At 35.9% G+C, this 18,666-nt stretch overlaps 1 protein-coding gene across 1 annotated transcript in view; it reads left to right on the top strand.

Moving 5' to 3' along the window:
- Positions 1 to 224: 224 nt before the first annotated feature.
- ADAMTS6 (ADAM metallopeptidase with thrombospondin type 1 motif 6) overlaps positions 225 to 18,666 on the top strand; it is a gene marked incomplete at its 5' end in the record, with an annotated part of 141,756 nt that continues 123,314 nt past the window's right edge. The window contains 6 exons of the mRNA XM_080362255.1: positions 225 to 321; positions 1,125 to 1,489; positions 10,470 to 10,638; positions 15,066 to 15,283; positions 15,804 to 15,887; positions 16,392 to 16,537. Coding sequence (XP_080218381.1) covers positions 225 to 321; positions 1,125 to 1,489; positions 10,470 to 10,638; positions 15,066 to 15,283; positions 15,804 to 15,887; positions 16,392 to 16,537 — 1,079 coding nt within the window. The remainder of the gene's footprint in view (positions 322 to 1,124; positions 1,490 to 10,469; positions 10,639 to 15,065; positions 15,284 to 15,803; positions 15,888 to 16,391; positions 16,538 to 18,666) is intronic.

Genomic DNA, 18,666 nt, shown 5'->3' with positions numbered 1-18,666 from the left:
GAATTGAGAAAATGACTGCAGATATAGAAGAAAGTACAGGTTGTTGGAAAAGAATACCTGTCAAAAGGTGGAACATCCAGTAGTTAATTTGGAAGTACTATAAAATAAATATACCTGTTATGGTGCGATACTGGAGTGGAGTGAACTCCATAGCACACAGGTAGCTCTCCAAGGACAAAACCAATAATAATTAAAAAAATAAAAGCTTTCTGTTTTTCTAAATTATGGATTTTTTTTGGAAGATGTGGACATGGATTTTGAGTCTAGTCATGGTTTCATCGGAATTTCACAGTGGAAACAGGCTTTCATATAGTTCTCAAGGTAGGGTTCCGACCTCTGTATCTGACAAGGAACATCTATTTTTGCTATTTTTGCATTGCAATGGGTAATATTTTCTTAACCACATTTATCTAGTTCATGAGATCATATGGGTTGTACTCTTAGTTTTATCATGATTCATTGTCATGGAAGTTAAAATACAGCAGATCTGATTAGATTTTTATTTTAATTTCTTTCTGTCTACTTTTAACTGTAGGAAAGTCTTTCAAATTCAATCTAGTAAAATCTTGTACTTGATAATAGTTTAGAGACTTGCCATAAAGCAATGAACATTTTTTCAGACTAGGAAGTAAGGATTTAATATTACTTCGATCCATTAACATTTATAGATTTTTAATGAAATAAAGAGCTGTTTACATGTTTTTACAATGTAATTATTTTCATTACTACTGTTCTTATTCTTGCAGGTGGATCTAATAGCTTTTTTCTTTGAATGCTATCACTGGGAAGAATATGTCCTTCTTAGGTTAGAATGTAGATCCAAATGCTTACACATTTTGGGTAAATAGGAAAAGATACCTATTTAAAAACTGTTGCTTTTTCAGTGACATCAAGTTAATAGGAAACCAAATACATTTTCTTGACTTAAAAAGAAAGAAAATATTATTTTATCGTATTCAGTAAAACACTACATCTTGTGTTTACTTGAAAATGATTTTTACTCATAAAGGTGATGAGATTTAGCCAAGTATGGTTTATGTTTATACTACTACTTGTTGTTTCCTGTTATATTTTCTTCTCTTCTATGCCCACTCCCTGGACTGTCTTACCTTGTGATTACAAAGAGGAATTCCTGTCTTACCTTGAACACTACCAACTAACAATCCCAATAAGGGTTGATCAAAATGGAGCCTTCCTCAGCTTTACTGTGAAAAATGCTAAACCCTCAAGAAGGAGGAGGAGCACAGACCCTTATGACCAAGAACTGGCAGCATCTAAGTTATTTTTTAAACTTTCTGCCTATGGCAAGCACTTTCATTTAAACCTGACTCTCAACACAGATTTGGTGTCCAGACATTTTACAGTAGAATACTGGGGGAAAGATGGACCGCAATGGAAGCATGATTTTTTAGACCACTGTCATTACACAGGATATTTGCAAGACCAACACAGTACAACTAAAGTGGCTTTAAGCAACTGCAATGGTCTGGTAAGTGCACATTACATGTTCTACTGTAATATTGTGTTTGTCCCTTTTAATTTACGGAAGAAGAACTTAACTGGCAGATCTTTAAGTTTTTTCGGTCCTTGTGGAAAGCAAGCAGACAGGAAGGTGTAGAAAACTCCTAAAATCTGGTCTGGGTCATGGGGAAATGTAGTCATCAGTTTTTCAAGCTTGATTGTAAGTACCAGGACCCAGTTATGTAGTCCTTTAGCAGGCAACATTTTCAGTGTTTACAGTGTCTGCACAAGGGCTGCAAGATTAGGTCTGTACTGAGATCCTTACAGGCTATAAAATTTTTGCAATCTTGAGGGGTGGGATGAGGAAACAGTGGATCCTTTAGGATGCTGAGTCTCTCCAGAGAGGTGTTGGTTGAACTGAACACCTGCTTGCTGTTTTTGAGAATTTTGAGTAAATAGAACTTTGAGTAAATAACAGAGAATAGGAATTGCGTGGTGTAGATCTCATCACTGCTATAAATTCGAAGAGTGTAGAGGAAAGTAAATCTTATGCAAGTAATAATTTACCATTTTTTAGAAATATTTCATTCACAAATTGTAAGCAGTTGCATTTAAAAGTAGGATTAGAAAGTCTTGTATTTTTATTTCTTCTTTTACTGTTGATCTTCTGATTATGATGGAAGTACTGGCATGGGAAAAAGATTCTTTTATTCCCAAGAGAAATTAGAAAACAAACATAAAAATTAAAAAACCAACAACAAGAACAAAAAAACCCAAACAAAACAACAACCCAGACTACTGAGTAACAAAATACTAAAATAGAGGGGCATCACTAGGAAATTTAAATCAAGAGCCAGTAATTTATCTAGTGAAAATATATGTATATCTTATGGTTATTTGTTCTGGTTTTAATTATACTAGCACACTGGTCAATCTTCTTGTTAGGAATAGGCAGATCTAACTAATTACTATGGGAAAAAGAAAGTTACACAGACATGCTAAGCTAATTCCTATTTGTCCTTGAAAATGCTGTTGAATAATGCATCTTGGGTTGTTATTTACAAACAAAAGCCAGCTGCTTCAGACCTAGATAGGTTGAACTACACCCAACTACTTTTGGAATACTCTTGAGGAAAAAACAATTTAATGGGGATTTCCATGGCTAAGTGAACACTTTCAAAGAAATGTAGTTAAAATGGCAGTCTGTTGAATGTAGTATCACGGTTTGGTTAATGCAGACTTGTAGCGGATAGGTCTGAATTTAGTACAATTTTTGCTTTGATTTTGCAGTTCCCATAAAATAACTTTTCTGTTACAGTTATTTAAGCTCTTAAACTAATACACATAATCATTTTGCTTTTGAGTTCTTTTCAGCTAAAAATACTAGAGAGACTAAATCGTGGCTTTCAGGATGCATGCCTCTGTCCCCAGAGTTTCTGCCAGTTGAGGCAGAGGCTGGTTGTCTTCCTCAGAGCCTGCAGTCAGTGCCATTGTGCTCCCATTTCAGTTCCTTTCTGACCTCAGCCAGGGGGTGAGCCAAGAACCCCTGCCCTTGCCTTTGCTGACTCTTGTTTTCCTTTCATGTTAGGAAGACAAGAGTGGGATGAATCAGGAAGAAGTCTGGGTTTTCCTGTCAGCTTTGCCCATCTCTAACTCCTCATGGCCCTTTTTTCTCTTCAAAGAATTTAGCAATATGGAAGGTGCCTCACACCATGAGGTGACATTTAGTGTTCCCATTGCTGCTTGTTTTCCCTCAGCCTTGCTGTTTTGCTGGAGTGAAACTGCTTGCTGTTATGTCGTTCTAGGTGTGAATACATTACCATAGGATCTGTAAGCTAACTTTAGGGTGAAATGTTTCCCAGTTAAGTCATCATCTTCAGTGATTTTAGTTGCTGTCAGCCCTTATGTGTTTCTTCCAGGTATTAAGACAGTCTTAGTCTAGTCTCTGGCCATACCATGACTGGCGCTCTCGAGTTCTTCATGATCATGCCTCTTACATGTCAGGTGTCCAGTACATGCTCTAGAAAGCCCAAGTCACAAGCGTGTGAGGCTCCTGTTGTGTTCCACAAGTAGCAGCAAGGGGTGACATGAGGCTGTTCCTCAGAGAGGTAGGAATCCTGAAGAGGGGTGGAGCGAAGGCTTGACTTGGTATCATCCTCTACTGTTCAGAAATTCCACTGTCATCCAGTGTTGGCAGGGCCTTCTGAATCACCGAGTAGAGGAGTTACCTCTCCATTCAAATAAATCCATCACAGAGTTATTTTTAAATGATGATTCCTACTGACAAATATTTTGTTATACAGCTGCTGGTTAGAACACGTTTAATAAAGCAATTGGCAATGAATATTGAAGACAATATTTCTTGTTTTACAATCAGTGATAGTTCAGAATATGTTGTGCTTAAGGCATTTGTTGTATTTTCCAGTCTGACTGTTGGGAGACCATCAGTCACATTCTGCATAGTTGTTGATTAACATCTGTCTCAAAGTCAGCCATTTTAAGTGTAACTCTAAAACAAGCAGTAGTATTTAACAGTGAGTGTTGCTCACAGTGAAATTTAAGCGTTCAGTTTATTCCAGTTATCCTTTTAACCTTCAGTAAAGTGAGTAAAATTTCTTCCTCTTAGTGAATGTTTGAGTTAGCTGTTTAGTTATTCATGATGGGCAAGTTAGACCATGATCTAATCAACATAAGTTGTATGACTTTGAAGAGCACTTGTAGTATCTGAGATGAGTTCTAGTCCAAGAAGGGCTTTCTTGGGGTTTCATTATAATAAAAGTGACGAGCAGTCAGTTAGTTTCCCTGCCACTGTTTCCTGTTTCAGCCTCTCCTTCTCTATTTCTCATTACCAAGTACCCTAGAATTACAGGCTGCTACTTACTGAACTTTCATTGCAGCAGTTTCCCTCTGCTGGGCCCTGATTGTGCTATAAATTGTCTGAAGTTATGAGGAAAGGTCTATAATCCAGTGAGCAGTCCTGTGAGGAAATTGAAGGTCTTGTCCGGCAGGCTTGCTGACTGCCAAACTCATATTTAGTTTGTGGATGTTACATTTGTGGGTAGATTGCAGGTTTGGCCTTCTCATGAAAGGACCTACAACAAGCAGTGTTTTGGGGCCTTTGGATGTTGAGTGCACGGCAACAAGGCTGAGGCATTGCCTAAGCTGAAAACATCGTACTGAAAGAAAGAATAAGCTGGTAGACTGGCTGAAGAGAGCACTTCACCTCCAGGGAAGGAAATTTGTCTAATTCTGATCAGAGTAAGTCTTAAAGAAGAAAAGTTTTGAAGGTCATGATAGTGAAATTGGGCAGAAACTATACTTTTGCATTCTGACCAACATATGTCCTCTGCCAGGTGTCAAAGCTTTTAAATGAGTGCCCAAACAAGTTTTCCACTGTAGCAGATTTTCTCATTGTCAAGGTTTAATGCAAGGTGACAATAAACCATGGTAGATGCTCTGTTAATCCCCCCCACCCTTTCCTTAGATAGGAAAAAGTGACCAGAAGGAAGAAGGGAGAGAGACTTCAAGTTGGAAAGGGTTTAAAGCTTTACTAATGCTACTAGTAAATAGAGAAAATGATACAAAATATACAAAACCAATCTTGAATGTCCTGAAGTAGCAGCTTTGCCCACATGGAGTTGGCATCACTCCAGCAGCTGCAGGGCAGGCACCCAGAAGCCCTAGGCAGAATTTCACAGCAAACCGGAACTGGATTCAGGTGTGCAGGGCCTGCAAGCAGTCCTAGGATGGCAAGTACGACAGGTAGGGTCCTCTTCAGATGCTGGCCATGGTCAAAGAGAGTGAGACCCTCGTGATCTCCCTCTTATATAAGGTGTGTGGTGCATATGGGATGAAATACTTGGTTGGTTGGTTTTAGTCACCTGTCCTGTCCACCCCTCCTTGCAAATACACCCCTCTTGCAATGGAACATGTGAAATCTTGTCAGTCTTCTTGGCTGTCATAGCAATAGATCTAAATGTGGGTCTTCTCCATTTCATTGACCACTCTTATCTGTCTTGGAGGGAACAGTGTCTCAAAAAACAAGCAGTTACTTAGAAGGTACTTAGAATAACTTAGCTGAAAGGAAAATTCACTAAAAGAGAACTTGTCTTGTTTATAACAAAACCAGGGCACACATTTTGGCCTGAAAAGCTCAGTAGTGGGAAATACTTTAAAATGTGTAGAAAGTGAATATTATTTGGAAAGTGAACGAGAGGTTAAATCACATTTTGAGGCTACTATGGTTCCAAGGAAATGTTTAGTGTAAAAGGCCAAGTGTTTCCATGGCATATGAAGTTCCATACACTGAGTAACATTTGTGCTGGGTAGCACAGATGTCTCTATCCAAACAGAAATGATAAAGAAAGCACAAGAAGTAGGCTGTGGCTAAAAACATGACCTTACTTGGTTAAAAGAGGAATTATTTTGCTGGAAGACTGCATGTTTGTTTCATGTATTCCTAGATTCATAGATGTATACATTAATCATATTCTTCTTAAATTAGATCATTTGAAAGCTGATTCTACCATAAAGAATGCATCTACTTTTATAGATTATAAATTGCATATAGTATGGTATTATTGAATTGTGTGTAAAATAATGTCTAATTTATAAAGAACAGAAATGATATTGAAGAGAATTTAATGTTCTAGATCAGTATCTTCGGAGTTCTCTTTGGTACTAATATATATTTTCAGTATGGACTTCATATTCAGAAAATTATATGTAAGCTGTCTCTGTCCTAGTTTTAAGGTGTCATTTTAGTTTCCATGATGTACTGCCTCAGGCCAGATCACTATTTTTTTTTGTCTTTAGGAACACAGTAAGCTAATGCAATTGTTTTCATCAGTCATGAAACCACCCTGAAGTGTATAGCCGGATGTAGATATACTGAACAACACTGGCATGTTTTCAGAAGTTTCCATTACTACTAGTTTATATTAAAAATGAATTAAAGCATAAAGTCTAGAAAGATTCAAGGCATGGAGAAATTGTAAACTAGTAGTATTGTGTGGAAAAGGCACACACTTGTCCTCCATAAATCAGTTTGCTTCTGCGACTGATGGGCATCCCCCATCTGAAGGAGGCTAAGGCCCCAGTTGGACAGCCTGGCAGAAAAAGATTGCTTTTCACAAATTCAAGGGAACTCCATGTGGATTCACAGATTTGTCTGAGTATGTCAAACTGCTGGATCCAAACCTTATATATGTTAGCAGGAGTTGGCAACCTGTAGTGGGATTGGATAGCACAGGACCTCAAACAATCTGTTTCATATAATAATCCTGGGAATGTTGCTTGTAGTAATCTACTTGGGGCATTCAGCTTGTATCTTAAATTCATGGTATTTTGTCAAGACCTTTTGCTGATCATTCTTACATCTTAATGGTCTTTATTTTGCTTTGGAGCAGAAGTTTGATTTACAAACTGTTCAAATACAATAGCAAAACTAAAAAAAAATGAACATGAATTCTTTTTAATGCTTTAAAAGATGTTATTTCAATCTCCTTTTTCAACTATAATTATGTTTTGCTCACATAGTAGATTATAAGCCAAAACTGGGGTTTAGAGTGTTGGTTTGGATGTAACAGTGTAATTCCCACTATTTATTAATCAGGCATTGCTGAATGCATATACAATGGAAGTATCTCTAGCCACATGAATTTCTTAAACTCGTAATTATAATAAATGTTGCTTGTCACTGACCTAGGTATTTTTTATGTACACAATTCAAAGTGCTTCTTAAAATCAGTTACAGTGGTTAAACAAGACCACTTACATCAGTTTAATATTGGAAGAACAGTTTTGTTTGCAAGCAAAATTAATGTGTTATGTTTAAGATTATATGCTGGGCTTATGTGAAGGGCATATGCAGGGCAAGTGTGTCTCCAGTGTTAGCAAGTCACTTGGCTAGCTGCAGCAACTGATCAAATACATATTCTGTCTACCTGGTGGTAGTGTAAGCTAAAATTTATTTATGGTTCCTCAACTAAATATTACTAAAATATCTCTTAAACCACCATAATGTTCAGGCAGATGATATTAGATGTCAGCTAGGCACAGGAAAGACTAGCGATAGTCCCCTAAACCTTTTTTATGGCTGGTACCTGAAGGAACTATGATGATAGTTTGCAGACATTCATACTGGGTTTTGCATATTTGGGTTTGCAAATATGCAATTTATATAGAGAATTAATGCTGCAATTAAGTATTGCTTATGGCATATGAATTGACTCACTCTCACTAAGGTCATATCACTGCTTAAAACTGTCACTTTCAATATCTGATATAAATGTTCATGTTTACACTTAAGCGGGCTGGACTTGAGTATGGACATGAAGAATGTATGCTCTAGAGTAATCAGATTTAGGTTAAGACCTGCTGCGTTCCAGAGATGGAGCTGCAGTTTGGATGGTACCTGTGTCTCCCCAGGCTTGGCAAGAAGTGGACAGCCTGATGGTGTTGGCCAGAACCACTCTGCAGGACTCTTTTCCTGTGGCAACATAATACCAGAGCTTATAATGGCTCAGGATTCGCCTGAACCCAGATGTCTGACGTTCAGACTGGATGCAGTCCAGACTGTCAAGGTTCTTTCTGCACATCTGGCAAACCTAGTTACAATTTAGTTTATATTTTCAATACTATTTAAGCAGCAGTGTACCAGTAAATGATTTATATTCTAGTAAAGTCTAAGACTCCCAAGTAACAAGAAGGCATTGTGAGAGGAATTTGATACCAGCATCTTCCAGGTGAATATAGACCCTGATGTTAACTTCTTGAGTAAGTAATTGAGTTCATAATGAAAAATACCACTGAAGAGGAACACTTACTGTTGTAGTCACTATGTATGGAATGTGTAATTGAAAGCTGCAGTGTGTTCATATATTTATTTTAAAAATTTATAATAGAGTTATATTTGAAAAACACTATTCATTCTGATATGTTATACAGGATTTTTTATTTTGTAAGTTTTATGTTGTTACTGAAATCCGCTTATTCCAGGAGTAAAGAACAGCAGGCATTTGATGTACAAAGCAGCAGCAGGACAGGAGCTTTGACCAAGAGTACAATGGCAAGCCTTTAGAAAAGGCTTTAGCATATTTAGAGCAGATGTGGAGCAAGTGGTTTTGTAGCTGATCATAGAGGTCTCATCAGAGGAAAAAATAACGCCTTTAAAAATGGCTCATGCATAATACTTGCCTTACAGATCAAAGATGTGGTAGAAATTTGAGAGTCATCAAATGAGGATATGAATGTAGAAGTTCCTGCTTCCATTCTTCTACCTGATAAGTAGCTCTTTCTCCTGGTAGAAAGTTCATACATTCAAAATTTTCTAGATATAGATACCAGAATTTTTTATTTAGGAAATACAGGTATAGGAGTCTGTCAGGGCTTATTCCCCAGTGTTTCTATATCTGAAAGGATCCCAAAGCTGGATTTTTTGCTGAAGTTCAGTTTTAATTGCTGAAGGTTCAGGAAATTGCATAGTTGGCCTGAAATCTCCCTTTTCTTCCATAAACCACTTCCTGTTTGGAAGAAGCTGAGTTCACAAATGTGAAAGTTATGAGAACAGAATATCTACTATTCTGCACTGCAGTATGAGGAAAAAAATATTCATCTGCTATGGAGAATGAGGTCTAATGCACAGTCTGCAACAACTCGGATTTGCCAGATTTGTGGCAAGATCTTTTGTGCTGGTTCGACTGAAAATGAGTTAATTTTCCTTCACACAGTTAGAAACCTTTCTTTATTGTAGCTAGCACGATCATTATTTGGATTTAGTTTGAGGACAAGAAGACAACACCCCAGGACAGAGTTGTCTGGGAGCCAAGGCCTCTGAGCTCTGCTCACAGGTGTGGGCATCAAGGAAGCAGGGCTGAGTTTGACTGACATCCAGACTGATCAATAAGAGTATTCCATCCCATTAGTGTCATGCTCCATATTTAAGGAGAATCAGGATCTTCCAGTTGAGTTATTTCCTCGTTTGGTTGGAGCCAGGGTGGAGACCTGTTGGGGGAAGTTCTGTTGGGGAACTTCTTTAGTTCAGCTTTTTGCCATCCTGCTGTTCTGCAGAGGCCTCTGGGTCTTTCTGCCTTTTTCTCTCTTCTCTCTCCGGGATCGGCTGTTGGGACCAGGTGCTGCTCCCTGGTGTGAATACTGCTAGGTGTGAGTGGTGTTCGTGAGGAATTGCCTTGAGTATCTTTTTTTTTATATTCTGTTTCTATTATACATATATATATATATTTACTAGCAGTGTATTAGTATTTTGTTATTTTATTGAACCGTGTTTATCTCAATCCAGGTTTCTCCCTTCCCTTTTGATTCTCTCCCCTAGTTGGGGAGGAAAGAGCGAGTGAGTGGCTATTGTCATTGTATTGCTAGCTCAGGTCAAACCACGACACCTTTTAAAGAATAGATGCTTTGTAGATACTGTATCCTAAATTAACATTAATAATTTGATTTTAATTACTAGCTCATTTTTGGAATTAAGCATCTGAATGTAAAATGCTGAACATTTTCCCTGAATATATGTTTTTAAATGAATCCTTCGTGCCCTTTTCTTTGGTGCAGTATATGGCTTTAAGCATCCACAAGTATGGTGTCACATACTGGTCTCACTATTGGAGCAATACCATTTTGGCTTGGTGTCGCTTTTAATGGATATGTATCATGATTCTGGAACATCTCTGTGAAGAGATTTTTTGTCGTATATTGAGAGTATCTCTTCCTTTCTTACCACATCACAAAAAATGATGGGAAAGGACTCCATAAATGGGGTTTTTATTTTTTTATGATGTTTTTATTTTTTTTCTCATTGTGTTGCCTATGGGCACTTACTCCTGTTCCCACTAAAGTCTGTGCAGATGAGCTGCCTCATGTATTGTTTTATATGTTGACTTACAGTTGTGGATTTCTTTGCAGAGATCGTAGTCAAATGTTTTTTAAAATTAAGCTTTTTAATAGGAGTTCTATCTTTTGTGAGTTTTCATTTTCTTATTTTCTTCTTTAAGCATGGAGTCATTGCTACAGAAGATGAAGAGTATTTTATTGAGCCTTTAAGGAATATAACCGAAGATTCTAGTAACTTTAATTATGAGAATGGTCATCCTCATGTTATATACAAAAAATCTACCATGCACCAGCAACACCTCTATGATCACAGTCACTGTGGAATCTCAGGTAAATGAGTACAAGTGTCATTCCTTTTGAAAAATTACAACTCTTTTAAAATCCTGCTTGGTTCACATGTCAGACAGTGGAAAATGTAGCAAGGGGAATCCTCCTTCTGGGTGATGCAATGTGCCCTGTTGAAAAGTAGCTTTGTTTTATTTTCAGAATCAGAGTATAGTGTCTTTCAAAAACTGAGACACTGGGAGTAAGTCTTGTTTTATATCTGTGTTGTGTACAGTGGTAGTAGTGCTCAAAATGTGTTATGAAATGTACTTTGTTTCCCACTTGAAAGCATGACAGCTCAATGTTTAATACAGGTTCCATCTCATTTGAGGAAACTTGACATGCAATAAATGTGTTAGTATTATGATTAGTAATGTATTTGGAACTAGAGTCAACACCTTTCTTGTTTACAGAAGTTTATAGTGTTTTGATACTGGCTTTTGGGTCAGTGGATTAATTTAATAATAGTCACATATGTGATTTACAGGTGCCTTATGAGAAGGATTATCTAGTTTTGATTGAAAGATATTTTCCTTGTGTATTCCACAACAACACTTTTCAAGTACTCCTTGATGTGCTTTTCACTTGCTTAAACAGAAAACTAACTTTTTGAGACATCATGGAGTAAACCTGACAAGTTGTTTTAGAGCACTAAAATAGTGAATTTTTTCCATAATAGAAAAATGTTCTAACCTTATACTTTTTTTTTTTTTTTTTTAATATCTCAGAAATAGCTTGTTCTTGAAAGTTTGGTCCTGGACAGTTGTATTCTGTGAGATTCAGTGCACAGGCTGGGCTGACAAATACTAATATTAAAATAAAATAATATCACTGCTCATTGATGTAACTTATTTCAGCTTCTTTTGGAGGTTGTGACTTTACTGGCACCTGCTGACTGAATTTACAGTACAGATTGTGTGGAAAGGTCCATGCTTGGGAGACAGTTGTTCCTGAGTGTTTCAGTTAACTGTGTTTAGGGAGTGTCAGACTTTATGTATGTAACTTCTGTTTTAGTTTGGAAGTATTATTCCATCTACATGCTCCTAATATTGCAAAACAAGTGTCCTAACTATTACTGCCTGCTAAATGATTGCAAAATCAGACTACTAATGTATTTTCATTTTGTAGGGAACGCTGTCACTTAAGTCTCTTGAAATAAGTGGAAGGCTTGTGAAATGTAGGATGATGCGATTTTTACTGTTATTATATCCCTAGAAAAAGAAAGAATATTGGCCTCTGTCAGATGTTATCTCCCAGATCAATGCTTAGGAAGTAGTTCTCCAAGTGAGGATGAAGCAGTGGCAGCTAGTTTGGTCAGGTTGCATTCAATCATTCTGATGGTATCTGTTGTGTGGATCATAGGCTGATCAGTGCTATGCATCTTGCATGCATTTTTTGTGAAATCTGACGTAATCTTTAGCATTTATTCCTTTGCATATTTGATGCTACATGTGTTCTTGGAAGCTCCTGTGTGTGTTCTTGGAAGATCCTGTGCATGTTCTGAGGTTTAGATCTGTCATATGCCGAGGAGGGTTGTGGAGTCTCCTACTCTGGAGACATTCTAAACCCACCTGGACACATTCCTGCGTAACCTCATCTAGGTGTTCCTGCTCCAGCAGGGGGATTTGGACTAGATGATCTTTTGAGGTCTCTTCCAATCCCTAATATTCTGTGATTCTGTGATATCCTGAAGTCTTAAATTATTGAAATACTAAAGCATTGCTTTTTAAAGCCTGTGACTAATATCATGCTCATTCATCTCAGTTTCTGCTTTTTTTTTGTTGTTCTGTATACTACTTCCACTCGATGAAGATATCTGAAAGAAATTTGCTGTCCCACAAAACTCAAGGTCTCAGTTTTCCAGATGATGTACTATTTTAATGTTCTCCCCATGGGTACCAAAAATCTTTCAAACCCATTTTCTGAGTGGTGTTGGAGATTTATCCTAAAGTGGTATGGAATCTCTGGAATATCAAAAAAGTAAAATAAAATATTACTTTTCAATTTCACAGGTTTCAGACCCTAGGACTAAAGCCAGGTTTACAGTAATAACTTATTTTGCTGGTAGAATAAATCTTCAGGGTTTTAGAAGTTTTGAGTAGTCTAATTTTGTGTTTTGAAATGTGGTTGTAACAAACCTGTAGGTGCTTTTTGGCAGTATATAATTTATTTTGTCTGGAGACTGATTTTAGCTTTACCTTCAGAACAATATTACCAGTATAATATGCTGGGAGGAATCTGCTTTTGTAGCAGTGCCACTATTCACAGTCTGGCAAATTTCCCCTACTGTAATCTAGACCTAGATTTATTGTGTGCCTTTTCTCTATTAGGGAAGTGGTAAGGATCTTGAAGTGCTGATTGAGACACGCATGTCCACGCATTTTTTTTATTTCTTTTTAAATTTTAAAGCTAATCTCTGCTTTTGTAATCATTATCTTTGAGTTTTCCATTTTGGTGTGTGATTTCCACGCCCCCTTGCCTATCCCCCCCTTTCTGCTTTTCCTTTTTTACTTCCTGATAGCTGTGTTCAATGTTAATGAAATTCTTTTTTTTTTTTCTTTTTTAATCTATGAATGTTCTGAAAAAATGTCATAACTTGACACAGAACTATTTCTTTTAGATGTATTGCAAAGGTTAATTGACATGTTTTAGCTTTATAAAGAAAATCCAATCACCATTTTCTTGTGTTTTTAAAGTAAAACAGCATAAGCATTAATAGATCCTGGAGTGTGAGCCTAAGTACTCAGGATTGTTTTCAGCTTTACTCTTACTTTGAGACCAGCATGAAGTCTAAGCTTCTCATCTGATAAGAAACTGGGAAATATTTGTTTTTGTGAAGTCTTTGGAGACCTTTGTTTGAATGATACTATCACGATGGGTCCAAAAAAATGTTTTGTTTGTTTATCTGAAGGTTTTCTGCATGAGATAATTTGTTTTCATATGTTTAGAATAGATTTGCATCTTTGGGTGAAAAATTATGAATGAATGTGGAAGCTGTATTGCACTTCTAAAGTACTTCTAGCAAATATAAGAGCATCAGAAACCCTCAGATGTCACCATTTGTTATTTTAAAATTAAGAGCAGATTTTAAAAAAATTAATAGAGAAGCTGTCAGACAAAATTCCAGACATTCCTAAATCACTTCTTAAGTGAGACGAAAATCTTTGAACCATTAAAGCAACTTTGAATTGCTTACAATAGACGTGAAAAACAGGAAAAAGCTTAATGTTCATATAGAATCCTCAACAGGCTTTAATACTTGATATAGTTTTTTAGAATGAATTGTATCCATTTCAGAATTAGGACAGTTGTATCACCAGCATTTTTTTCAACTACCAGCTTTATTTTCATTTTTTGAGTTTTCTAAAATATGCACCTTTTAAAGCCAACACAATGGCCTCAGAAATTATCAAGCACTGCAATAGTGGAAATGCTGAAGCTTTGTATTCTTGGTTTTGACCTGAACATATGTTCTTAGTGGTGTAATTATTGCTTTGAAAATACCATTCTACTTAGGTGAAACTGGACTAATAATATACTTAGATAAACTTAAGGTTGAGACCTGTGTGGGCCTTTCTGGAAAAGGGGTATTTAATGCACACAAAAGTGCCAGTTTTGCAGGGAAGGGTGGGTTCAATTTTGTCCTGAGGACAGGAATTAAAAATCAAAGTCTGTAGTGTTTGTTTTGGTGATAATTAATTACAGCTGTTTGAATTTTTAATAATCAATCTCTTGCATGCAAAAAATATTTTTTTCTGTAGTAAAACAAATACAAAAAAATCAACATATTTAAACTAAAATTAGTGTTAAAAATACCTATAGCAATTATCCAATGTCAATTCCCATTATAGTTAATTCATGAGATAGGTAAAACATAGCGGATAGCTTTCTGAAGAAAAAGTTAGTTTGTTTGGCCTGAAAATTATTAGGCAGGTAAGCATAATTACCTAATCATTACAGAGTTTCACATGAGGGAAAAAGCTTTTTTTGATGCATTTATCAGCATATTTAATTCTTCAGTATATTTTGATACCTTTTAGCTTGAATTTTGAATTTTTTATTTCCACTCTGTTTTTTTCAAATGTTCTATCTGTCTTGTTGTTAGCCATAAAATTCTGAAGTGTTGTTGTGGCTAATTTTAACTAACCTTTAGTATTAACATAGATGTGAAGAATCAGATCTATTAAGAGAATATTGATCATTTATGTTCCCAAGTCAATTTAGGGAGAGTTGAGAATATAAGAGCTCAAAGCTGGTTTTCCATTATGTAAGGTATTTTAAATAAATGTTTAAAAAACATAATAGATTTAACTTTGCCTCAAGAAAGACTTCTTTTTAGAAGCCTGAAGATAGTAATCTCAACATAAACCAGCTGCATTTGAATGAGTTTTACTAGTGAACCCTCTGAACTGTGTATTTATTTTGGCTCCTAGAAGACCTCGCAAGAAGTGGTAAACCTTGGTGGATGAGTGATGCATCTGCTTTTCCAGCTTCACTGCCAGTCAATGACACTCTAAGTGGTCATAGTCGACAAAAGAGATCAGTAAGCCTTGAACGGTTTGTGGAAACGCTGGTAGTAGCAGACAAAATGATGGTGGGATACCATGGTCGCAAAGACATTGAACACTACATTTTGAGTGTAATGAATATTGTAAGTTTCATCCCTCTCTGTGTTCATAACAATAAGCATGTAGTGAAATGATAAAGCAACTGTATTTATTTATTGGCATGAATAATGCTTTAAAATATGTATCAGTGTGCAGGAATGAATAATTGAAATATCACAAATGTTGGCATTGTGGGGGAAAATGCAGTACTGTTTCTGTCAAGAAGTATGCTGTGATCACTTTAAAATTGTTTGTCTTTAAATGTAATCATATGAATTTAAAATTAAATTATACAGTTCTATTCTGTTTAAATCAACAGTCTAAGTGCTCCTTGTGTTGGATGAATTATGAAACAAGGTATAAATGGTTTTGATCAAAAAGTGTGACCCAAGAAGTTTGTTTTATTGAATGGTCATTTTTTGGTCCATTAATAACTCTTATTCAGGTGATAATGTTAATTAACATTACAAAATTACTTTGAGTGAGAGGTTAATTTTTAAGCGTTTAGAAACAAGTAGTGTTTCTTGTCTGACTTTGTGCCTTTTCTTATTTTCTGGAGGTCAGGTTGCCAAACTTTATCGTGATTCCAGTCTAGGAAACGTTGTGAATATTATAGTGACACGTTTAATTGTCCTCACTGAAGATCAGGTAAGAGCTGTTGCACTAATCTTCATATCCTTGAAATATAACTTACATTATTGTGTAATATAGATTTCATTTAATTATTGCTTGAAATGACTGCATCTGAGTACAAAATCTATCTTGTAATCTTTCACTACTTTAATCAAGATGAAACAGTTCAAAGGAATATTCCTCATGTGTCATTTCAAATATATCTGTTCTTACTCCAGATGATTATTAATACACCTTTGGGAATGTCAGTTTTATTTTTAGATCTATATTCTGATATTCTGATTTTTTTTTTTTTTTTTTAATTGACACAGAACTATTAAAGTTGGAACTGAAAGAATGCCTGTTCAGTAATACACAACTGAACTTGGGTCAGATTTTATAGAGATAAAATTTGGCAAGAAGAGTTTATTCCTAGAAATCACTGCTTCTAATTATAGTCCCATTTTAGTTTTCAAAAGGCTTAACAACTGACCTTAGTAATTTGTTTGGAACATTTCTGGTATGCATGTTGTATTGCAGCCAAACTTGGAGATAAACCACCATGCAGACAAGTCCCTCGATAGCTTCTGTAAGTGGCAGAAATCCATTCTCTCCCACCAAAGTGATGGAAACACCATTCCAGAAAATGGGATTGCCCACCATGATAATGCCGTTCTTATTACTAGGTATGGTCACTATAAGTATTGTGTTTATTTTATTTTATTTCTGTAGCTTTCTTGTTCTTGCCTTACATATATATGTAGAGAGAGGCTCGTTGTAAAGTACTATAATTGGCAGGTAATCTTAAGAGGAGAAAAATTAATAGATGGCTTGTCTTAAATATATCAAACTATTAAACAAAAGATTAAGAATTTGGAAAAGTAAGATCTGCAAATTATTTGCTTCTGCTGTAATTTTCACTTCATAATGGGCAATGCAAAATATTTCAGTAGAACAGATGGATCCTATTGAACATTTTATACTTTTATAATTGAAAAGAATTAATAAGATTATGGAGTATGAAACAGTGTGGAAAACGTTTTATTAACTGTATATAATCTTTTTTTATAAGAATTTCAAGCCAGAACCTCAACTAATGTATTAGTATTTCTGCTGAAAAACAGCTTCTTACAGATTCAGGCAATGTGAGAATCTACTTTATAGCTGTTTGGATATATTGCACTTAATTAAGATGAGAACTGACAGTTTTAATAGGTAGTTTCAAAGCCCGCATATGTACCCATTTGTTTGCTTCAATTCCACAAAGCTTGCACTTTAATTTTGAAATTCTGATAAATGTATTCCTGTTTGTCCTTTGCAGTTATGGGTAGGCAACTGTACTTCATTAGGAGATTGCTTTTCTCATTGCTTATTTTTTCATCTCTGTTTTGTTTGAATAGCAGCAAGTGCAGCAGCACTAATTTGGATTAGGATCTTTTATTATAGTTTCTGGTTTCCAGGACAAATTGTGTACTGCTTTGTATGTGACCTAGTTGTGGAATCATTGTTTTCACTGCAGAAAATCTTTACCTATTGATTAAAATAATGGGTATTTTCAGGAATTTGTGTAGAAGATGTAAAAGTGTCCGGGTTTTTTTTTTTTGGATGGGTGTGTTTTGTTGGTTTTGTTTTGTATAAGGAGCATTTTTGGGGGGCAGGAAAGAAAAGCTAATGAATTGCATGTATTTTTGTATTCATATTTCAAATTTAATTGTAACATGGGGTCATTAATACTACATAGTAATAATTAGGATAATTAAATGCCAGAATCATTTAGAGCTCAGTTATGGTCTGAGAAGTTTGAAAATTAAAATATCTTATTTTGAATTTCATTCCTTTTTGTTTATTAAATACAGTCCAAGATCTTGATTTTTCACAAAGGCCTTCATTTATGCTCAATTTTTTCATATGAGTACTTCCTTCACTAGGGCTGCTTATGTGTGAAATTAAATATATCTTTACAGCTGTGCTACGTGTCAGGCTTTTACTAACATAATCTAGGCAGTGAATGTAATCCATAGGTGGTATGGCTGTGTCAGTTGAAGCTCCCCTACATGTATTACCTACCTTGGCAACACTGTATTTTTACTGTCATGACTGAATAACCTGATGTTTTATTAGTGTTATTCTGGCACTTCAAAGCACAGTTGTTTATTTTCTTTCACTGTTGTGCTTTATTACTGTATAGTTTCTGCTGTCTTCCCTGTTCAGGTAGCATGGTCCCAGCATAATTATGAACAGTTCTGTGTTCCAGACGAAGGCTTAAGTCAGTGCTAACTTGAAGGTCTTTAACTGCAGAAGGAGCAAATTTTCAGAGAACATGAACAATACCCAGTGAAAATTAAGTTTTTTCAGTAAGAAGTAGTAAATATTAAGGACTTATTTTATTACTCATTATGGGAGCTTAGTAATTGTATAAATATGCATGGAGGCATGCCAGGCTAATCTAAGAAGTCTCATGGAGACGTTACCATGTCTGCTAAGCCACTGGTCTTTGGGCAAGAGATTACCTTTGTTCAGTGTGCCTGGTGTATGAGCTTCTCTGTTGTGGTCTTGCAGGCACCCTGCAGCCTGCTGAGCGCTTACTTTTACTGTGTGGGTGGGGGGTTGCAGAAAACTTCATAGCTCATAATAAGAAATAAGGCAAGTAAGAGACTGGTCCAACCAAGAGCCTCATTTCCAGTCAGGAGAGCAAAGTGGTGGTTATGGAAATATGGTATTACTTGCATGAATATGATTTAAATAAAAAAAGTAATGTGAATTCTTAACTAAGTCTGGTGAGTATTTGGTCTGGTTTAGCTTCTTTAAGTCTGAG

Source organism: Nesoenas mayeri (assembly GCF_963082525.1).
Source record: "Nesoenas mayeri genome assembly, chromosome: Z".
NCBI lineage: Eukaryota > Metazoa > Chordata > Aves > Columbiformes > Columbidae > Nesoenas > Nesoenas mayeri.
This window is presented reverse-complemented; position numbering and strand designations above follow the sequence as displayed.